Here is a 21,017-nt window from a genome sequence, read left to right as displayed (position 1 = left end):
TATTAGGTAAGGGTAAAGGATTACAGGTAAGGGATTATGGGTTTGGGGATCACAGAGTAAGGGATTACGGCGTTAGGGTTGGGGTTAGAATGGGGGTTAGAGTTATGGTATAAGGTATAGGGTTAGGGTTAAGGTTAGGGTAAGGGTTTAGGATTTAGGGTTAGGGTTAGGGTTTATAACTTTATGTGCATATGTATATATGTATTAAAAGGTTGTACTCATGTCCAGGTAACCTACATCTAAAATTTACAGTGTTTAGACGAAACATTGGCAGAGGATTTGGTAGAGTTTTCAAAGGTCAACTCTTACAATTTTGACCTCTTAGCAGCAAAATTTTCGCCCAAAACCTGATTTATAAGCTTGCTGCACGTCTGAATACCCTTTATATAAAATTTTAAATGTTTAGGCCCAGAATTGGCTGAATAGCTTGCTAAATATCGCCAAGATCAAATCTGGTGAACTTTTACCCCTTGGCAGCCAAATTTTCGGCAAAAAAATGATTAAAAACCGTAACCTATTCTGATTACACTTTATATAAAATTTCAAATGTTTAGAGTAAAAATTGGCTGAGTAATTTGGTAGAGACCACAAACAATTTAAAAAGGTTGATTCATGTTCAAGTAACCTACATTTATAATTTCAAGTGTTTAGACCCAAAATTGATGGAGGAGTTCGGTAGTGTTTTCAAAGGTTAAATCGTTGAACTTTGACCCCTTGACAGCCAAATTTCTGGCCGAAAACCAATTAAAAACATTTTCCCAAATTTCAATATTCCTTATGTCAAATATCGAGTCAATAGACTGAAAATTGATAGAGTAGTTTGGTAGGAAAATGTACACACACATACAACACTAATATGACAACACAACATGCATAGCCAATACAATTGCAGACACAACCTGACAAAATACAAAAGCAACCACTAACATCATCAAACCGTCCTTTGAGAACAAGAAAACCTCCAACAAAATATAAGGACTTCATTATATATAAATATATAAATAGTAAATTAAAAAATTACAATATACATATAAAAAAAATTAGTAGAGTAGTTTGGTAGGGAAATTTACACACAGATCCAATTTCACTTTTATAGATATATATAAATTCCATTGATGTGGACAGTCACCACTGGTAATTTTTTATTTACAAGAGTTTGTGGGATGAGATTCCCATCCCCTTCTCTGTTTTCTAGACAATGTTGACAATGTGCCTCCTGTGCCATTGGCAATCAATAACATGTGAGTGTTTTTTGGGGGGCTTTTCACCAGCATCACTACATGCCTTGCATCTCAGGAGACAATTGTTAGTCATATGATTGGATTTATCACATTGATAATATCTGGGGGACACATTTGTCTTTTTCTGTGTGCATTATGATGCATGTGCAGTTACTGTGACATACTCTGTAATTCCAACACAGTTTTTAGAGATGGTAAACGTAGGCTTTCCATTTGAGAGAATATTCATAAGAGTTCTTCTATATACTTAGGTAATCCAGCAATAATGCACACTGCAGGCACTGAACTGATACCCCAAAAAACAAAACTGCAAATCTGCATTCTGCCAAGAAAACACTGACCATTTCGCCTAGTTGCAGGCAACATGCTTCAAATTGCTTCCATGCGCCGAAGGGATCTAAAGCAAAAGCTGTGTACGTTTTCTTCACACAATTGAAATTTGTGTGTTTCTTCTCACTCAATTGCTGGTAAACAACATTGGAACGATGCACCCAATACATATTACTCATACCGCCAATATGAACTTGAACAATAACGTCAACATAGACTATGAACTGCATATCTAGTTCTTCTCCACCATATCTGTCCTGTTTCGTTAGAAAGGTGATAACATGCTTGGTTAAACCAAGGATTGAACACATCTGCCAGAAGCGGTTTAACAGCCTCAATAATAATTCATAGAGTAAACCACTAATTGCTGGCAATTTGTTGCAGCTAACCTGCTTCAACACAGCCAACACTTCAAGTTCTGTAACCCTGTTTTCACAACCAGAAGCTCCAGCAGTTAGATGACAAGTTATGGAAGTGCTCCAAAAATCTCTTATAAATCTCCCAAATCAATTTGAAAGTGTAATAGAAGCTACTACTCACACAAACAGCAGCACATACTTGGTCTGACAGTCATTGGAATCAAGGAAAGAAAAAAATATATAAAGAACTTATACTTGTAACTGGATTCTTTTTATATGTGATATTAATTTACATATAAGAAGAAATAGCTACTTTAAGAAGGACGAATTAAGGGAGACAGTGAGTTAAGAAGGTACATCCATTCGGGTGACTGATTTTCTGAATCTATCCCTCCAAACCTTGATGGTGCTCTTCCTTATGCTCATCAAAGTTTATGATCATTTTAGATATTTTATTTAGCATAGCCAAAATTACTTGGTCCTGATAATGCTCACTAGCTCCATGTTTTACACACTCCTTAGCTAATTCTATTGTTAAAAGACATTGACCATCATCCAGACCATTTTTATATTTTAATTTCAGCTTAAAAAGGAAGTTGATTGTAAAACGTTGTTTTCGCATGTATTGTCAGTTGTGAATGGCTACTTGTTTCTTTGTTTCTCTTTTCTTTCCATTTTTCTTCATGACTTATTGATTAGTCATCTCTTCTCTATATTTTATAAAATACGTTTCCCCCTCTTACTATCAACACTATAGAAAAAAGGGCATTCCTATGATAATTTTCCACGCTCACCATTCCAAGCTCATGCTGCAGCATGTTTTCGAGCAAGAATAGACATATTTTGTCACCTTTTTATAAATATTATAATTTTATTAAGTTGCCTTTCTTAACTTGCTCTCTCAGCTATGTAATCCCCATAAGTAATAGCAAATATTTCCCCCTCTTTAAATTTGGTCCTCCTCAATACTCTAAATCACTGGTTCTTTTTTCAAAGTCATACTTAGCTACATGCCACCGATTAATTATCCCACTTCTTAAATGCATTCATTTGTTGCAGAGGGTCCAAAAGGTGGAGTTGCCGATTGACCATACAACTAGTATAGTCAATACAAGTAGACACAAGGCAAAGTGGTACTGGCTATACCAAAGAAGGATGACAAACACAGATGTTTGGTTGAACACGATAGTATCATGATTTATTTACGGATGGTAAATTTGTATGAAAATAGAGATCGTGCCTAGTGCTGGAACTAGTAGCTGAACGATAGGAGGTACTGGAACAAGTAGTTGGACGTCAGTGGTTGCAGGAACAGGTAGCTGGACGCCAGTGTACACTGGTACGAGTAGCAAAACATCGATGGGAACCAAAGCTGATAGCTGGACATCAAGGCGCGCAGGAGGTGGAAGCGCTAGAGGCTGCAGGAGTAAGCTGAATCAGTGGAAGCTGCAGGAATGAGCTGGAGGCTGCTGCAGGATTGAACTCGATAGTGGGGCCACTGGACCTGTGAGTGCACTGAGGCCCGCTGGAGTCGCTGTAAGCTACAGGAGGTGCTAGAAGCTGTAGATAATGCTGAAGCCACAAAAGTCGCTGTAGGAGTGATCTGGAACCACTGGAAGCTGCAGGAGTGAGCTGGAGACTGGTGCAAGAGTGAGCTCAGTAGTGGGAGAGCTGGAGCTGGGACCGCTAGAGGCTTCAGGATTGAAGTAGGGCATATTGGAGTCGCAGGAAGTTGCAGGAGGTGCTAGAAACAGGGGGTGTTGGGACCACTGGAGTTGCTGCAGAATGAGCTAGAGCTGCTGGAAACTGACGGAGTGAGCTGGAGTCATTGGAGTGAGCTGGATGCTGCAGGAGTTGCTGGCTGTAGAATAGAGGCAGATATTAGCAAAGTGAAGTGTGTATCGCACTCAGGTAGTTTGTTGAAAGTTAACCCTGGAGAAGGCTATTTGAATCACAATTATAGTTTATGGTAATTTGCCCTGAAAAGGGCTGTTATAACTACTGCTGCTGCTGCTGAATACCATCGGTTTTTGGGCTGGATCGACTTGACAGGGAGCATCAAAACCATTATTCAGGAGGTTCTTTGCTCCCTGCCATTCTGGGTATTTAGAACTCTCCCATCGCAAGAAGTATGACACTAGTGTCGGAAATTGAGATTGGAAAAAATCAGTACTCCAGTGGAGGAATGTTCTGATTCTGCAAACGATGCCTGTGTAGCCCTGTCGGCATTCCCAGCAGGGTGCCTTAGGCGATTATCTTTTAGCTAACCCCTTCTCCTAAGGGAGAAGGCAAAGCCTGGGAGAGTAACCTCCTAGAACTGTACAGAACACACCGCAATCAACAGGGACCAGCTCTTTACAGGAATGGCATAATCTCTGTTGATGGACAATCTCTGAATGGACAAAACGTTGAACTGAAGTTGAAATTAATTTGTGAATTTTAATGCTTCTGTGTGAAAAGTTTTTAGCATGAAAGTTCTTTACTTTATCATTTACTTATGCTTAGAATTAGGGATTCATAGGCGCCAGATGCCGTCTGAAGTCCTATCAAATCTTTAAGTATTTTTTCGCATCTACTTGCCAAATGTCTAGATGACTCTTCTCAGAGAGTTCACAGTTCAAACGAATGGGAAAGTTTTATTTTCTTGGAGCTGCTTTGTCTAGCAACCATGTTCTCTGAAATTATTAATGTTTTATTGTATCTTTCTCTAAAAAATATAAAAATATGCATGAAATCTCACAATAAATTTGTCAAAAAACAAAGGTAAAACATTTACAAGTTTGTCAAATTAAAAAATAAATTATATCTACATTTGAAAGCACCCTCCCCCAATGATAATCTGCTTTTTTGAGTGATATTTGTGAACCCACTAAAAATACAAGTATTTTAGAATTTAGGATGGAGGATTAGTAGCACATTTAAATTTAGGACAATTGTTGAATAAATATCGATTGAAAATAGTTCGTTGTTGTAGCAGAATTAGCAGTAACCAAAATGAGAAATAGAGCTTACCTCGGATACGTCTGTTTTGGGTTGAGCAAAAGAGAGAGTTCCAAGATAGCGTCCATGGGCTTTTATTAGCGTTTACCCAATGTAATTATCGTCGAAGCACGTCTGCTCTCGCGCGATTATGCAAATATGTCGTTCCCGGCAGGACACTGGAAATGGGAGGGGGCGTTCTGCAGATTGTGTGTAGGTGATTCTGGCGAGTAGATTGTGCTGGTTACGACCCACGTGTCTGCGAGAAGTGAGTCTTTTGTTCCGTCTGTTTTGTTTTGCCTACTACATTTTTGTTTCAAGCTATTTCAGCCCGACTATGGCGAAGGTGCGAATAAGCAGCGATATTATCAAGCCGTTCTCTGGCGAGGGAGACGTTGTAGCATGGCTGAAAAAAGTGAGACTTGTCGCACAACTTCAGCAGGTGGATGATGTAGCGAGTCTGCTACCTTTATATCTGGAAGGTGATGCACTGGCCCTTTACATGGAAATGGAGGTGGACGATCAAAGAGAAATAGACCGGATTGAGGCCCGATTAAAGGAGGCATTTACTGACGATGCGTTTGAAGCATACAGAAAAATAACTATGGTTAGATGGGCTGGCGAACGTGTGGATGTTTACGCCAACAAAATCAGGCAGTTGGTTGGATTGGCCGGATTCACAGGAGATGGCTTAGAGAGACTCACAAAATTGACTTTCGTCATTGGGTTCCCTGACGCTATCTCAATTGCTCTTCAACAGGTGCCGAACATCAAAGTCCTGACCATGGGGGAACTAATGTCGAGAGCAAGAATTTTGACGACGACTGGGGAACACAATCAGGATGTGGTTGCGGCCACACGCTCACCCAACAACCACAGGACCCAGAATATTCCTGTTAGTGTAACCTGTTTCAAGTGCAATACGAAAGGCCACTTTGCAAAGGACTGTCAAAAACGTGGAACACGGTGTTACCGTTGCAGACACTGGGCTCGGAATTGCTCGGGAAACGAGCATGGGGAGGACGCATAAGCACCAGTCTCCTTCCCCGCCAAGATGCGAGCACGACACTCCCGGTGATAAGCATTCAGGTTGACGGGATGCGATGTTTGGCACTTATTGATACAGGATGCTCTAGGACTATTTTACATGCAGACTGGTGTCGGTCTTGGAGAAAAACAAACGTAGATGTCAAAACGATTGGTGGAATGTCCCATGCGTGCTGCAGTGTTGGAGCGGTCTCTGTGTCCACTGACGAAGGTGTGTCTGCCAGAATCGATGTGTTGGTGGTGCGTGGCAAACCGCTGGGGTTTGACTTACTTCTAGGGATCGACGCCATAAAAGCTCTGGGCGGTGTCGTTGTCAACCCTACAGGATCAGTGCGGCTGGGTGACAGGAAAAATATTAAATGCACAGCCATTTCTATTAATGAACCAGATTTCACCGCCACCTTTGATCATCAAAACCGAACGTGGACCGCATCATGAAAGTGGTCTGAGGACCACTCCCATGAAAGACTACACAATCGAGTGTCAGAATACCCAGTGCCAACGGAAATTTGTGAAGAATACTCGCAGGAGCTCCGCACCTGGATAGATAATGGTTGGTTCGTGCCGTACCCAGAGGATAAATTGGGACCTCCCAAAGGCCTAATTCCCCTGATGGCTGTGATGTAGCAGAACAAAGCCAAAGTGCGCCCGGTAATGGACTACCGGGAGCTAAATCATTACGTAGACATGTTTACGGCCAACGCAGATGTTTGTGTGCCTAAGCTACGCGAATGGAGACAAAAAGGTGCTAACGTGTCTCTACTGGACCTCAGGAGAGCATACCTATAGGTTCAGGTCCATGAGACACTGTGGCCATACCAGACTGTGGAAATCGATGGGAAAAAATATTGCTTAACCCGTCTAGGGTTCGGTTTGAATGTGGCTCCCCTGATCATGAGAGCAATTGTCAGCGAAGTACTGTCTCAGGAAGCAAGGGACGCCGTACTGCATCGTATGATGTTTGAAACCTTGGAATCTGTGCAGCGGAACGATCCGGTCTGGGGAAATTGGTGTGTGGATGGCAAAGAGCTGAATGTATGGGTTGATGCTAGCTCCCTAGCAATTGGTGCAGCCTTGGAGATGCGCGAAACTATGTTGGAGGATGCATGTTGGCTGCGACCTGAAGGTGTCTCTAAACATATCAACTTAGCCGAGCTAGATGCCGTATTGAAAGGTATTAATTTGGCTCTACAGTGGCAGAGCAAAGTGCTACACATAAAGACAGATTCTGTCTGCGTATACCATTGGGTCTCGGACACACTAACTGGAAAGGCGCGAGTGCGCACCAAAGCAGCAAGCGAGATGCTTATTAGGAGGCGACTAAGCACTCTAAAGGAGCTCGTGAAAGAGTACGGGCTGACAGTGGACGTGACGCTCGTTCCATCAGCACGAAACATTGCTGACTGATTGACACGTGTACCACAGACATGGTTTGAGGCAATGAAAAAGAAAAACGGGCCTGACCCGGTGATAGGCGTGGTTCACACAGACGAGCTGGATGAGAGTCAAATCATGACTATTCACAAAGGGAGTGGACATCCGGGGGTGCGACGCACTACCTACTTTGTCAGGAGAAGTTGCCCAACCATGACAAAAGCAACCGTTAAAACAGTCATACGGAAATGTGAGGAATGTCAGTCCATTGACCCAGCGCCAGTCAGGTGGGAAAAGGGAAAGCTGGAAGTTAACGAGAATTGGCAAAGAATTGGAATAGATATCATGCATTATGGCACCTTCCATTTTTTAACTCTGCCAGACTGTGGTCCATCGCGTTTCTCCATTTGGAGGAAATTGGCAAGGCAGGACTCGGCAAGCGTGATCCATCAGTTGGAAACAGACAATGACACGGCTTTCTGCAGCAACGCATTTCAAGCATTTGCACATAAATGGGGAGTTCACTTGCGATTCCATTGTGCGTACGCTCCAGCCGGGAATGGTATAGCGGATCGGTGTCACCGTACAGTAAAACGAATAGTGGCTAGAATGCGCTGTCCCATACAGGAAGCTGTCTACTGGTATAACATCACACCAAGAGACGACACATCTCCCGTCACTGCGCCTGCCAACAGGATTTATCGATACGAAGTTCGAGTAAAGGAGACTAATCTCACAACTGCGTCCGCAGATCCCAAGGACAGCTCTTACCAGGTTGGAGATCGCGTGTGGGTCAAAAGACCGCAAAATCGATGTACCACGAGGTTCGGCACGGGTAAGGTGACCAAGGTAATCAGCCCTCAATCGATTTTGGTGGACGGTGTGCCTTGCCGTGTGAAAGATCTGCGCCCTCGCCATTATGTTGTTACATCAGAGGAAGAGGAAGACAGTACAATGTCTTCTGAACGAGCAGAGAGTATAATGCAGGACGATGAAGAGCCATATAATGCACATACGGAAGAAGCAGAAGAGGGACCACCCGTCTTGCCTTTACAAAGGAGTACCCGACAAAGACGGATACTGCCCCCCTGTCCCTGCCCTGATTGTGAAACATCGCCTATGGAACAAGCTGGCGGCAATAACGGTGGTAATGAGGAAGATGACAGGGAGGAAGTGCTGCCTCCAGTTCTTCGAAGAAGCACCCGACAAAGAAGACGGTCCCCATGCCCCGTTTGTGATCATGAGATCAGGGGGGAGTGTAGCAGAATTAGCAGTAACCAAAATGAGAAATAGAGAGCTTACCTCGGATATGTCTGTTTTGGGTTGAGCAAAAGAGAGAGTTCCAAGATGGCGTCCATGGGCTTTTATTAGCATTTAACCAATGTAATTATCGTCGAAGCACGTCTGCTCTCGCGCGATTATGCAAATATGTCGTTCCCGGCCACTATAAAGGCAGGACACTGGAAAGGAGAGGGGGCGTTCTGTAGATTGTGTGTAGGTGATTCTGGCGAGTAGATTGTGCTGGTTACGACCCACGTGTTTGCGAGAAGCGAGTTTCCGTCTGTTTTTAGTTGTATTTTTTTTTTTTTTGCCTACTACATTTTTGTTTCAGTTGTCCAAGAGTCTTTTTAAAAAGCGGCTACCCCTCCCCAAAATTATATTTTAAAAATATATTAAAATGTTAAGGGTTCTTTAAAGCCAAATAAAATCGATTTTTATAAGTTATGAACACGCTTCGTACTACTGTTCTCATGTTGAGTGTTCCTATTTACTTTCCCCCCTCCCCCGAGGGTAAAGTTAGACACAAGGTCATTATTTTTAATGTGGAGAATATCCAGCTCCAAAAAAGGGCACTCTGGGTCGGAACAAAAATAAAAATTGCCTTAGTCTAAAATAATTTCTCCTTCATTGAACAAGGAGAGAAGTGTAGCACTAGGACACATACTACATTTTGTTAACGTTTCAATCGATGTCACCTTCAACCGAAATTCTGCACAAATTTTCAAGTTCAACAGAAAAATTCCAGCGTTCGAGAACACAAAGCAGAACAATTAGTATATTAATATTTCTTTTTAATTGGAGTGAGGGATGGGGGCCTTCTTCTTAAAACAATATCTCTCACAATAACTGTTCTAAAATTTATTTTTTATCCATATTTACTCAATAATTGCACTTTTTTTCAAGCTGGACAAAATGGCCGTCTTTCTTTCTTCCATTGCCTTTTTTTTATTATTTTTTTATTTTTTTTTGGTTTCCCAATTTTCCTAAATTCATTAGTAGTAAGAAGGGTTCGTGTCTTTTATTACTTTTGACAATGGAATATTTTATACTACAGTTTGACCAGGAAAATGAGCATGGCCAAAATTAAAAACAAACAAAATCCATTACCTGTTATTAAAACACTGTCTGGTTCGAAAGAGGTGATCATTTTACGTTAAATTTATATGCAAAACTGTTTTTCAGATTGTTTACATTCACAACAAAAAGTAATAATTGCGATTGGCGAACAATGAAAATGGAAGAAAAACAACGATAATTTCATGAGAATACAGTATTTACATGCACCGTTTTACACGGTGCCCGGAAAACTCGTCCCGGGAAAACTCGTCTCAGGAAAACTCGTTTCCGGAAAACTCGTCTCCAGAAAACTCGTCCCCTTTCGCTAGGTAGGAACACTGGTCTCTTATTGAATAAATATCGATTGAAAACACATTTTATGATCGTTCTTGAAGGAGATATTGTTTTTTAAAATAGACTATATCCCCCCATAATATTTTTTAAAAATATTTTTACTTGTTTAATTTTTTTTTTTTTTTAAATAAAATCGATTTTCTAAATGTCCGTTTTCTACCAAAAAGCTAAGTTCTTAGTGTTTCACTTATTTTAAAGCGTTTATTATGTTCATACAAAGTTAATTACAAATTTTTTTGTTCTTATTTTAACGATGTTTTTTGGAGTCATACAAACAATAATAAAAAACAAAACAAAAAAATTAAAACACAGGGAGCGATTCGATTCATCGTTACTTTTGTTGCATAAGGGACTGAACAGGAGTTTTCACCGGCTGGAGTTACGCCCCCTTACCGGTGTACTCATGTTTGGCAAATGTCAATAAAGACGCCATTTTTATAGAAGCTGATCTGTCGTTATGTCTTATTCAATCTATTGACATCCTCGATAATGACACATGGTGGCCGCGAGTGGGATAAAGATATGTCTAAGTAAGATGTACAAAAGGATAAGAAGCAGAAACAGATAAGTAACTTATTGTTCTTGTTTAAAATTGTAATTCGTACGTACGGCACGTGGAGAAAAAAAAAATGTCGGAAGGAAGCATGGAAGAAACAAACAGACCAGTGGCTGGCATAAGACCACCAGCGCCCTTATGTATGGAAGATAATTTATCGGCGAACTGGAAGTTGTTTAAACTGAAATGGCATAACTACGCCATTATTATGTGTTTGACGAGACAGTCATTACAATATCAAACGGCACTTTTGCTTCACACGTTGGGAGATGACGCATTGAAAGTTTACTACGGATTTCAATTTCTAACACCTGAGGATGAAAGAACACCCACCGAAATTATTCAGGCATTCGATAAATACGCTATAGGGGAAATGAATGAGACCTATGAGCGTTACGTATTTCATTCTAGAAAGCAAGGAGGATCAGAGACTGTGGAATCCTTTATTACGGCACTTCGGACGTTAGTAAAAACGTGCAATTTTTGTGACAATTGCGTTTCATCAGTACTCAGAGATCAGGTAGTGCTGGGAATACACAACCCCCAGACACAAGCTGAATTATTGAAAATAAGACAGTTAGACTTACAAAAATGTATTGCCATTTGTAAGCTGTCTGAAAATGCTACAGTCCAGTCCAGAATCCTAAGGCCTGAAGGAGTGAATAAGGTTGATTTTAAACCGAGGAGAAAGACATCGGCACAAACTGACAGAGATTGCTGGGCATGTGCACTGCGGCATGGACCGAGAAAAGAGTTATGTCCTGCATTTGGCAAGACCTGTTATCAATGTAATGGGAAAAACCACTTTGCCGCGAAATGCAAAGTATCAAGGAAAAAGAAGGTGCAGGCTGTCAAAACCCAATATGAGGACCAGGAAAACGACAGTAGTAGTTCAGACTATGGACAGGTAGACAACATAACGATTAAGGAAAAGGTGAATGCTGTGAGTCAAGAGGTGATAAAGGCGGAAATAATGGTGAAAGGAAAACCAATTGCTTTTCAGCTCGATAGCGGAGCGTCCGTGAACATATTGAATGTGAAACACGTGATTGGAAAAACACTGGAACATTCAAATAAGACCCTTGTCATGTGGAATGGAACAGAAGTGAAGCCGTTAGGAGAGTGTCGAGTTAAAATGATAAACCCCAAAACTGGACAGAAATATGCAGTTAAGTTTGTCATTGTGAAAGAGGATTTCCATCCCTTACTGGGAGCAAATGCAATCCAGAAAATGGAACTTGTCACAATCAATAATGACAAATTCAAAATGGTCGCCAAAGTTTCCCAAATGAATGAATGCAGCACCCAGTACTCGGACAGCATTATAAATGACTTCAGAGATGTATTCAAGGAAGAATTGGGTCAATTACCAGGAGAGGTACATTTTGCAGGTGGATCCAGGAGTAACACCAAATGTTGCAGCAACACGGAGAATACCAGTGGCACTTAAAGACAAGCTAAAAGTCGAGTTGGAAAAACTGGTTAAGAAGAATGTTATTGAACCAGTGAGCGACCCAACACCATGGGTAAGTGCGTTAGCACTGGTAACTAAGAAAAATGGAAGCCTGCGGATATGTATAGACCCAAGACCACTGAATAAGGCTCTGAAGAGGGAACATTTTCAGTTACCTACACTGGACGATTTACTACCAGAACTGGCTGATAGCAAGGTATTTTCTACCCTGGATCTACGAGATGGATTCTGGCATGTAAAATTAGACGAAGTCAGCAGTCGCTTAACAACATTTGCTACACCATATGGTAGGTTCCGGTGGAAGGTTTTACCTTTCGGTATTTCTCCAGCTCCAGAGATATTTCAAAAGACCCTTTTTAACAATGTGTCCGATTTGGAGGGGGTGGTTAACAAAGCGGATGATCTTCTGGTGATTGGGAAGGGTAAAACGATGGAAGAAGCAACAATTGATCATGACCTAAAACTCAGGAAACTGTTGCAGAGATGTCGTGATCGCGGGATGCGATTGAATGCTGGAAAATTGAACTTACGACAAACGTCTATATCTTTCCTGGGACACATAATAACCAGTGATGGTTTACTTCCTGATCCTGGGAAGGTAAGAGCCATAAAAGAGATGCCGTGTCCAACAGATGTGAAAGGAGTGCAACGATTGGTTGGATTCGTGAATTACCTGGCAAAATTTCTACCACACATATCTGATGTGATGGCCCCAATTCGAAATTTAGTGAAGGCAAATGTGCCATGGACATGGTCCCAAATCCATGAAGAGGCTTTTGGGAAAATTAAAGAGTTAGTGAGTGAGGCACCAGTGTTGAGGTACTATGACCCCAACAAATCTTTGGTCATCCAATGCGATGCAAGTGAGAAGGGCATGGGGGCTGCACTACTATAAGAAAGTCAACCCCTAGCCTATACCAGCCGTGCACTGACCGACACAGAAACTCGGTATGCACAGATTGAAAAGGAACTACTAGCAGTAGTCTACGCATGTGAACGGTTTCATCAATATACGTTTGGTCAACAGATAAGTGCTAACCGATCATAAGCCACTGGAGGCGATTATGAAAAAAGAATTGGTGAAATGCCCAAAACGACTTCAAAACATGCTGATGCGACTACAGGCTTACGATGCTACAGTTCTGTACCATCCAGGTAAGAAAATGTTCCTTGCAGACACGCTATCAAGAGCATACATTTATGCATTGAGCAGTGAAGATATGGACGATGAAGATGATGTCAAGGAAGCAGAATATATTCCTGTAACAGAGAGAAGGCTGCTTGAACTGCGCTCAGCCACGAAGGAAGACAGAAGCATGCAGCAGTTACAGCAAGTAATTCTGGAAGGATGGCCAGAAGAAAAAATACATCTTGACCCAGAGGTGAGACCATATTTTAACATGCGGAATGAAATGACGGTGCAAGATGGTTTAATTTTCAGAGGAAACCGGGTAGTGGTTCCACTGACACAGCGGGCGGTGTTGAAAGAAAAGCTGCATTCCACACAGGGAGTAGAAGGATGTTGCAGAAGAGCAAGAGAATGCTTGTATTGGCCAAATATGAACAGTGACATCAAAGACTATGTGTCAAAGTGCCCCACATGTAGAAAATATGAAGTGGCCAACCCGGCAGAACCATTAATGGTCCATGAAGTTCCTGATAGACCCTGGGCGAAAGTGGGAGTAGATCTCTTTAAGTTTGCAGATAGAGACTATCTGTGCACAGTTGATTATATGAGCAACTTCTGGGAAATCGATCATCTTCTCAATACACAAGCAAAGACAGTGATAACTAAACTTAAACACCATTTTGCACGACATGGAATACCAGATCAGGTCGTAACTGATAATGGGCCTCAGTTTAGTAGCCAGGAATTTTCTACCTTTGTAAAAAAGTGGTGTTTTACACATACACCTGTCCGTCCATACAATAGCAAGGCAAATGGCAAAGTGGAATCTGCGGTAAAGACGGCAAAGAACCTTTTCCGGAAAGTGATGGACGATAAGGCTGATCCATACCTAGCAATGTTGGATCACAGGAATATGCCAGCCAAAGGTCTCTTATCACCAGCTCAGAAGCTGATGTCAAGGAGAACAAAAACACCTCTCCCAACCAGGGAGGATTTACTCAAGCCAGAATTGCCCAAAAATCTGAGAAAATCAGTGAAGCAAGACCGCAGGAGGCAAGAACATTCTTTCAACCACAAAGTAAAACCACTTAAACCATTGTATCCTGGAGATGTAGTACGGATGAAACCACACATAAATGGTCAAAAAGAGTGGAGGAAAACTGTTGTATGGAGGAGACTGGATGAGCGATCATACCATGTAAAAGTGGATGGGGACTTATATCAACGGAATAGAGTAGATTTGAAGAAAACTGCAGAGACACCCCCACTCACATCAGGAATACACCAGCCATATGAAGTGCAGAGCGAGTTACCCAAGAATACAGGGCAGAGTACAGAAGAGATATGTAACTCAGAACCACCTCAATATGAAGGTGAAATAAGAGAAAACCCCATCCCCAACAAAACCAAGTCCGGAAAGGTTGCGGACAACACGGTCAGGAAGAATAATAAGAGATCCTGTGAGATTCAAGGATTTCACAACATAAGTGAAAGGGCAGAATAATCCCTGTTAGGTTGGAGGGTAGTCAGCCCAAGGAATGCCTAGATCACTGTGTTTTGTAGACTGTTTTAATTCTTATCAGACTTTTTGTTGTGTTTTTTTTTTTTTTTTTTTTTTTTTTTTTGTCTTTATCTTCTGTTTTTATTATTGAGAAAAGGGAAGATGTTGTATGAGGGACTGAACAAGAGTTTTCACCGGCTGGAGTTACGCCCCCTTACCGGTGTACTCATGTTTGGCAGATGTCAATAAAGACGCCATTTTTATAGAAGCTGATCTGTCGTTATGTCTTATTCAATCTATTGACATCCTCGATAATGACACAACTTTTTTGTTTTGGTTTTTTAATTATGATAGTTTTTTTTTTTGTTATGTTTTTGTTTTCTCTCATACCAAATGCACTCATGCGTTATTTAAAATTATAATTTTATCAATTATCAACATTTATTGTCGTCCTGTCAAATTTTGCAAAAATTAACTAATAAATTAAAAGCGAAATATTTTTTTGCCGCGAGAGATGCTATGTGCTAACAATCTCTCGTTAACTCATTTTTAATCTTTTTAATTTTTACTTCAAAATTCTAAAATCAATCATTAAGAGAAAAAGTAATCACTGAATAAATTTATTAATCAATTTTATTGAAAACTCCGCTATCGTTTATCAAGAATCTTTTTAATTTCATTTTTTGTTGGTCGTTTTTCGGAGGGAGATGTAGTTTTTACCCCCCCCCCCACTCTCTCTAAATTATATTTTAAAAAATATTAAAATTTATTATTTTCTTTTTAAAACCAGCTCTCCCTCAGTAATTTCTTTAATTTTCTATTTTTAGCGATTATCAAGACCCCTAAGATGTGATATACCAGACATTATTTCTCGTTCTCACGTAACACTCGACATGTTTTTTGTTTGTTTTCTGTGTTTTTTTTTCTTTACCGAATAAACAATTCCAAATAAATTAAACAAAACACAACATAGTCGGCGAGGTAGAAAAATCGATTTTACCCTTTTATAAACAACAGTAAATAAGTAAATTCTTGGTATTATTATACAAACACCGTGACAGCGAATTAGTAAAAACAGACGTAGTATTCTGTTACGTTTCGGTGTGCTGAACACGAATCTGAAAACCGTACCCCTCGCAAATTAATAGTTTCGGAGATATTAACATTTTTAAAAGGGAATATTTTCTTTCAAAAATGGCGTACATCGGCTCTACTCTTAAATCAAAACAAGTGGAGATAATCCATAATGAAAATAAGCGATAATAAAAAAATAAATAAATGAATTATTTCCTTTTCTTTTTAATTAATTCCCCACCACTTCACCACCCCAATTTTACTTGCTCATGCACAGTATCCCAATTTTACGCGCACAAAATCGATTTTTACCCAATTTCGGATACACTTTCGGATTTTTACCCAATTCGCTGTCACGTTATTTGTATAAATTTACCATTTCGGATACAATTTCGGATTTTTACCCCCAATTTCACTCAATTTCGCTCCTTTATTTGCAAACCTCTTTTACTTTGACTTTCGTTAACTTAATTTCCACTCAACGCTACTTTGATTAACTTTTCCACTTTTCCAACATTATGTCTGCCTGTGACCACTGCTCTTATAATCACTACAAGGCTATTAAAGTCTTTTACGAGGAACCAGAAACGTCAGTGGATTTTTTAAGAAGACACGGTGTCTTACCAACTGTCGTCAGTTGCACACGTTGTAACAAAAACTGCACCTTTAGGGAGCAGGGGAGAACGGGCGAATGGCGCTGCAACAGTACATTCCGCATTCCTAAAACCAAAAAAAGGCGCCACGGTTCCTTTTATGCAAGTGACTATAAGGGGACATTCTTACAGAATTCCCACATTCCTCCATGGAAGGTAATTCTGTTTGTAAACCACTGGTTGAGTAAACGGTGGGACCACCAGACAGTCACCAGTTGTTTAAATATAACTCCCAAAACATCTGTGGACTGGCGCTCTTTTTGTAGCAAAGTCGCAGAGTTCTGGCTTGGGAACCAGGACTCTATCGGCGGGCAAGATATCGTCGTTGAAATAGACGAAACCTTCCTGGTGCGCCGAAAAAATAACAAAGGTCGACCTCTGTCACAAATTTGGCTCTTTGGGGGAATAGAGCGAGACTCAAAGAAAAAATTTGTTATCCCACTTTTGAAGCCTGTCGGTGAGAAGAGAGACACAGCTACCTTACTTCCTCTAATAAAAAAATATATCCGTGGAGGATCCATTATAATGAGTGACCGGTGGGGGGCATATCACTCCCTGAAAACCCACGGGTACACTCACTATATGATAAATCATTCTCAGAACTTTGTTGATCCAACCAATATTAACATACACACACAAACAATTGAACGTCTCTGGAGGGATCTCAAAGAGTGGGTTAAACGACCAGGTATTAGAGCCACTTATCTCCGCCAGTATTTAGCAAGATATTTATTTATAACAAATTATGACGAGAAGGAGGCTCTTTTACACCATTTTTTTGTTATGGCTGGACGTCTCTATCCCCCCCAAGGAGAGCACCAACGTGTTGTTGCTCCAGTTCTCGCTGATGAGGAATTCAGCGACGAAGAAGAACACGATGACGCTAACTAATGTAAGTCTACTTTTGTGGTTTTCTTTTGATTTTTGTGTTGTCTATATATATATATATATATATAATGTGTGTCGTGACAGCAAATTAGTAGAAAAAAATGTCCTTTCCTTGTAGAGTTCTGTGTGCTGAACACGAATCTGAAAACCGCATCCGTCGCAAATTAATAGTTTCGGAGATATTAACGTTTTAAGAAGTGGGGGATCAATTTTCTATAATAATTTAATGTAAAATGAGCACCCACTTTTTGGCCACTCTCGACAAATTTTTGAAATCACTACCCCCCCCTCTCGACAAATCCTGTGAAATCACTACGCGGCTTCCCTCCCCCCCTCCCCACAAATCCGTTTAAATCACTACGCCCCCCCTCCCCTCTTTTTCAAATTTATGTGACCCTTTTATTTTACTTTTTGGGGAAGGGGAGGGGTGAGGAGAGGGTCACATAAATTTGAAAAAGAGGGGAGGGGGGGCGTAGTGATTTAAACGGATTTGTGGGGAGGGGGGGAAGGGAAGCCGCGTAGTGATTTCACAGGATTTGTCGAGAGGGGGGGGGGGGTAGTGAGTGATTTCAAAGATTTGTCGAGAGTGGCCAAAAAGTGGGTGCTCATTTTACCTTAAATTATTATAGAAAGAGAAATCATATAAAATTACTGCGCCCTCTCCTCACCCCTCCCCTTCCCCAAAAAGTAAAATAAAAGGGTCACATAAATTTGAAAAAGAGGGGAGGGGGGGGCGTAGTGATTTAAACGGATTTGTGGGGGGGGGAGGGAAGCCGCGTAGTGATTTCACAGGATTTGTCGAGAGGGGGGGGGTAGTGATTTCAAAAATTTGTCGAGAGTGGCCAAAAAGTGGGTGCTCATTTTACATTAAATTATTATAGAAAATTGATCCCCCACTTCTTAAAACGTTATTATCTCCGAAACTATTAATTTGCGACGGATGCGGTTTTCAGATTCGTGTTCAGCACACAGAACTCTACAAGGAAAGTACATTTTTTTCTACTAATTCGCTGTCACGGTATTTGTATAAATTTACCAAATTCTTTTTATATTAATATAAAAAAAATATGCGGTCTCGTTTATGAACATAATAAACGCTTTAAAATAAGTGAAACCATTAAGAACTTAGCCAATTAGGTAGAAAACGGACACTTAGAAAATCGATTTTATTAAAAAAAAAAAAAAAAAAAAAAAACATTAAATACGTAAAAATATTTTTTAAAAATATTATGGGGGGGCGCTATAGTCTATTTTAAAAAACAATATCTCCTTCAAGAACGATCATAAAATGTGTTTTCAATCGATATTTATTCAATAAGGGACCCGTTTTCCTACCTAACGAAAGGGGACGAGTTTTCCGGGGTCGAGTTTTCCGGGGTCGAGTTTTCCGGAGACGAATTTTCCCGAAATGAGTTTTCCCGGGACGAGTTTTCCTAAATTCGTTTTACACTTAACTGTTAAAAATTGAATAAAAAAATTACCTATAAACACTGATAATTAAAAAAAAGAATATAAAACGATTTATTTAGGAATTTAAGGTGCAGGAATGCAGGATCAGTTTCACACATAAATTTAACGTAAAAAAAAGCCATTTTCCGAAACATTCTAGTATGTTAGGGCAGTTAACTAAAAACACTTTTTACTGAGTGTGGACCTAAGCAAAATTTTTTTTTTTTTTTTGCTTAAGTACGCATGCGCGCAATCGTAAGTCTGCGGCCAAAAAAAAAAGTCAAATACACATTGACCTCAACAGCGATTTTCTGTAGATGTACCAACAAGTTGAGATTTTGGTGATTTTAAAAATACATTTCATGAAAACACTCATTATAAAATGTTCACGTTATTTAATTAAAAGTTCTCAATTTTAATATAATAGTTTTATTATTTTGTTACAAATTTCTAATAAAGATTATTTTAATTTTAACGGTAATTTGGTTTTCATTATAAACTCCGTCATGTTAAAGGCTTTAAAATCACTTTAAAAAGTAAATCAATTTTAATATTAAAAAAAAAAGAGAAATCAACAGGAAACAAATCTCGTGTGAAAACATACTTTTTCCGTATAATTAATAAATGTATCTTTATTTTACTATTACAGTATTAAAAAAATTATTTGTAAAAAGAACTTGTAAATGGTGCAAAAAAATGTTATTAAAAATACGAAGAAAAGCGCCAATAAAAACATCATAGACATTTTGGCCGATTTGGTCTTCCGTACAACGGAATCTTACATCGTTAAAACCGCAAGTAAACAATGAACCTTGCATCTGAAAGATAACCTAATCCCCACCTACCTCATGTTAAATAACACAAAAGTAAACTTTGTGACACAACAGAAAATAAGCTTTTAATTTATAGCTTTAGCAGTATTTGGCGAGTTCCGAGAGATAAAATCGCTGTTGAGGTCAATGTGTTCAATGTGTATTTGACTTTTTTTTTGGCCTTTTTTTTTTTGGCCGCAGACTTACGATTGCACGCATGCGGGTCCACACTCAGTAAAAAGTGCCATATTCTTATTTAAAAAAAAAAAAAAAAAAAATTGCAGATTTTAAAAAAAAAAAAACGTAAAAAAATTGCAGATGTGTTGTGCGCATCTCAATATGGCGAGAGAAAAAAAGGCTAGATTGCGAAATTTGGCCTAAAATGGAGGTATTCTGCCAGGTACATTTCCAAAATGGCCACGTTGACGTCGTCGTGATAAATAATTGTTTTTCGCAGTAAAAAAAAAAACTACTTGATCAAATGAAGTGAAATTTTTTTTCGGAGAACTTCAGTCTATAACAGTTACGTACAATAAAAAATTTTTTCAATATTTCCATTTTTTAATGTCGTCACTAAACTGTATAAGTACCCATTAAGGTATTAAAAGGTGTCTTTAAGGGGAAAAATGATGTTTCTTACTGGAGATGGCTTAAAACAGTGAAGGATAATGAGAGATAACAAACCGAGCCATGCAGCTAGAAATGCAGCTGAGTTAGGGACAAAACACTGGTCAATCTGCCGGTGTCGAATCATGGGAAACTCTATAAGAAAAATGCCCGGCCAAGGGCGATAACTGTTTAAGGAGAAAACTGAGAGACATAACAATTGGATTGACTTATAGATAGGTAATGTTTTTGGAAATGTTGCTAAAGAGCAACCCAGTGCTTGATCACTGTTGCCACATCTGGGCAGGAGCTGCTAGAAAGGACTTGGCCTGCCTTGATAGAGTTCAAAATCGACTTCGTAGCCTCATAGGAGATGTCCTTTTCTCTTCCTTGCAACCTCTATCTCACAGAAGAGATGTTGCGAGTTTGTCTCTGATGTATCGTTATTTTCATGGAAAGTGTTCGAATGAGCTTCAATCTATGGTCCCCCCTCGCAAAACTTTCACAAGAAACACTCGTCTAGCTGTAAACACTATCAATAATTCCCCCCCATTCTTTATCTGTGCCTAAACCTAAACGTAGATTCCATGAACAAAGCTTTTTTATTAGAACTGCACCCCTGTGGAATTGTCTTCCGTTTTCCTGCTTTCCGGCTGACTACAATATGGTTGTGTTCAAGTCTAACGTAAATAAGTTCTTGATGAGCCGTTCCATATAAGTTATCAAATTTAACAAATTTTCATTACTAATGATTATTATATTGTCCAATTTCTACTGTACACTCTTTAACCCTTATCCTTGAGTGGCCTCTTGGCCTTTATAATGTGTTGATACCTATGAAAAAAAAAAAAAAA

At 39.8% G+C, this 21,017-nt stretch overlaps 1 protein-coding gene across 4 annotated transcripts; it reads right to left on the bottom strand.

Moving 5' to 3' along the window:
- Positions 1–3,101: 3,101 nt before the first annotated feature.
- On the bottom strand, positions 3,102–20,312 carry LOC145268375 (uncharacterized). Of its 4 annotated transcripts, none has more exons than XR_013864887.1 (2): positions 4,943–8,625; positions 3,102–3,791 (listed from the first exon to the last, which is right to left on the bottom strand). XR_013864887.1 is itself a non-coding variant. In XM_080123933.1 (2 exons), the coding sequence occupies exons 1-2, from the start codon at positions 20,247–20,249 to the stop codon at positions 3,626–3,628; spliced, it is 174 nt and encodes a 57-aa protein (XP_079980059.1). In that variant the 5' UTR covers positions 20,250–20,312; the 3' UTR covers positions 3,102–3,625. The 4 variants fall into 4 exon arrangements, 3 of the variants coding, with proteins under 3 accessions (XP_079980059.1, XP_079980057.1, XP_079980058.1); XM_080123933.1 differs by lacking the exon at positions 4,943–8,625 and adding an exon at positions 20,242–20,312; XM_080123931.1 differs by lacking the exon at positions 4,943–8,625 and adding an exon at positions 8,633–9,557.
- Positions 20,313–21,017: the final 705 nt, after the last annotated feature.

This window comes from Euprymna scolopes, chromosome 43 (genome assembly GCF_053919585.1).
Source record: "Euprymna scolopes isolate OS-2025 chromosome 43, ASM5391958v1, whole genome shotgun sequence".
Classification (NCBI taxonomy): domain Eukaryota; kingdom Metazoa; phylum Mollusca; class Cephalopoda; order Sepiida; family Sepiolidae; genus Euprymna; species Euprymna scolopes.
The sequence above is the reverse complement of the archived record's forward strand: the minus strand, read 5'-3'. Positions and strand labels throughout refer to the sequence as shown.

What these genes read in the sequence shown, in the direction of transcription:
- LOC145268375 (XM_080123931.1), bottom strand. Translation starts at nt 8,688, where the DNA reads ATGGACGCCATCTTGGAACTCTCTCTTTTGCTCAACCCAAAACAGACA. An exon ending in CCAAAACAGACATATCCGAG is followed by an intron (nt 3,792 to 8,632) that starts GTAAGCTCTCTA and finishes TCTATTCTACAG; the next exon opens with CCAGCAACTCCTGCAGCATC.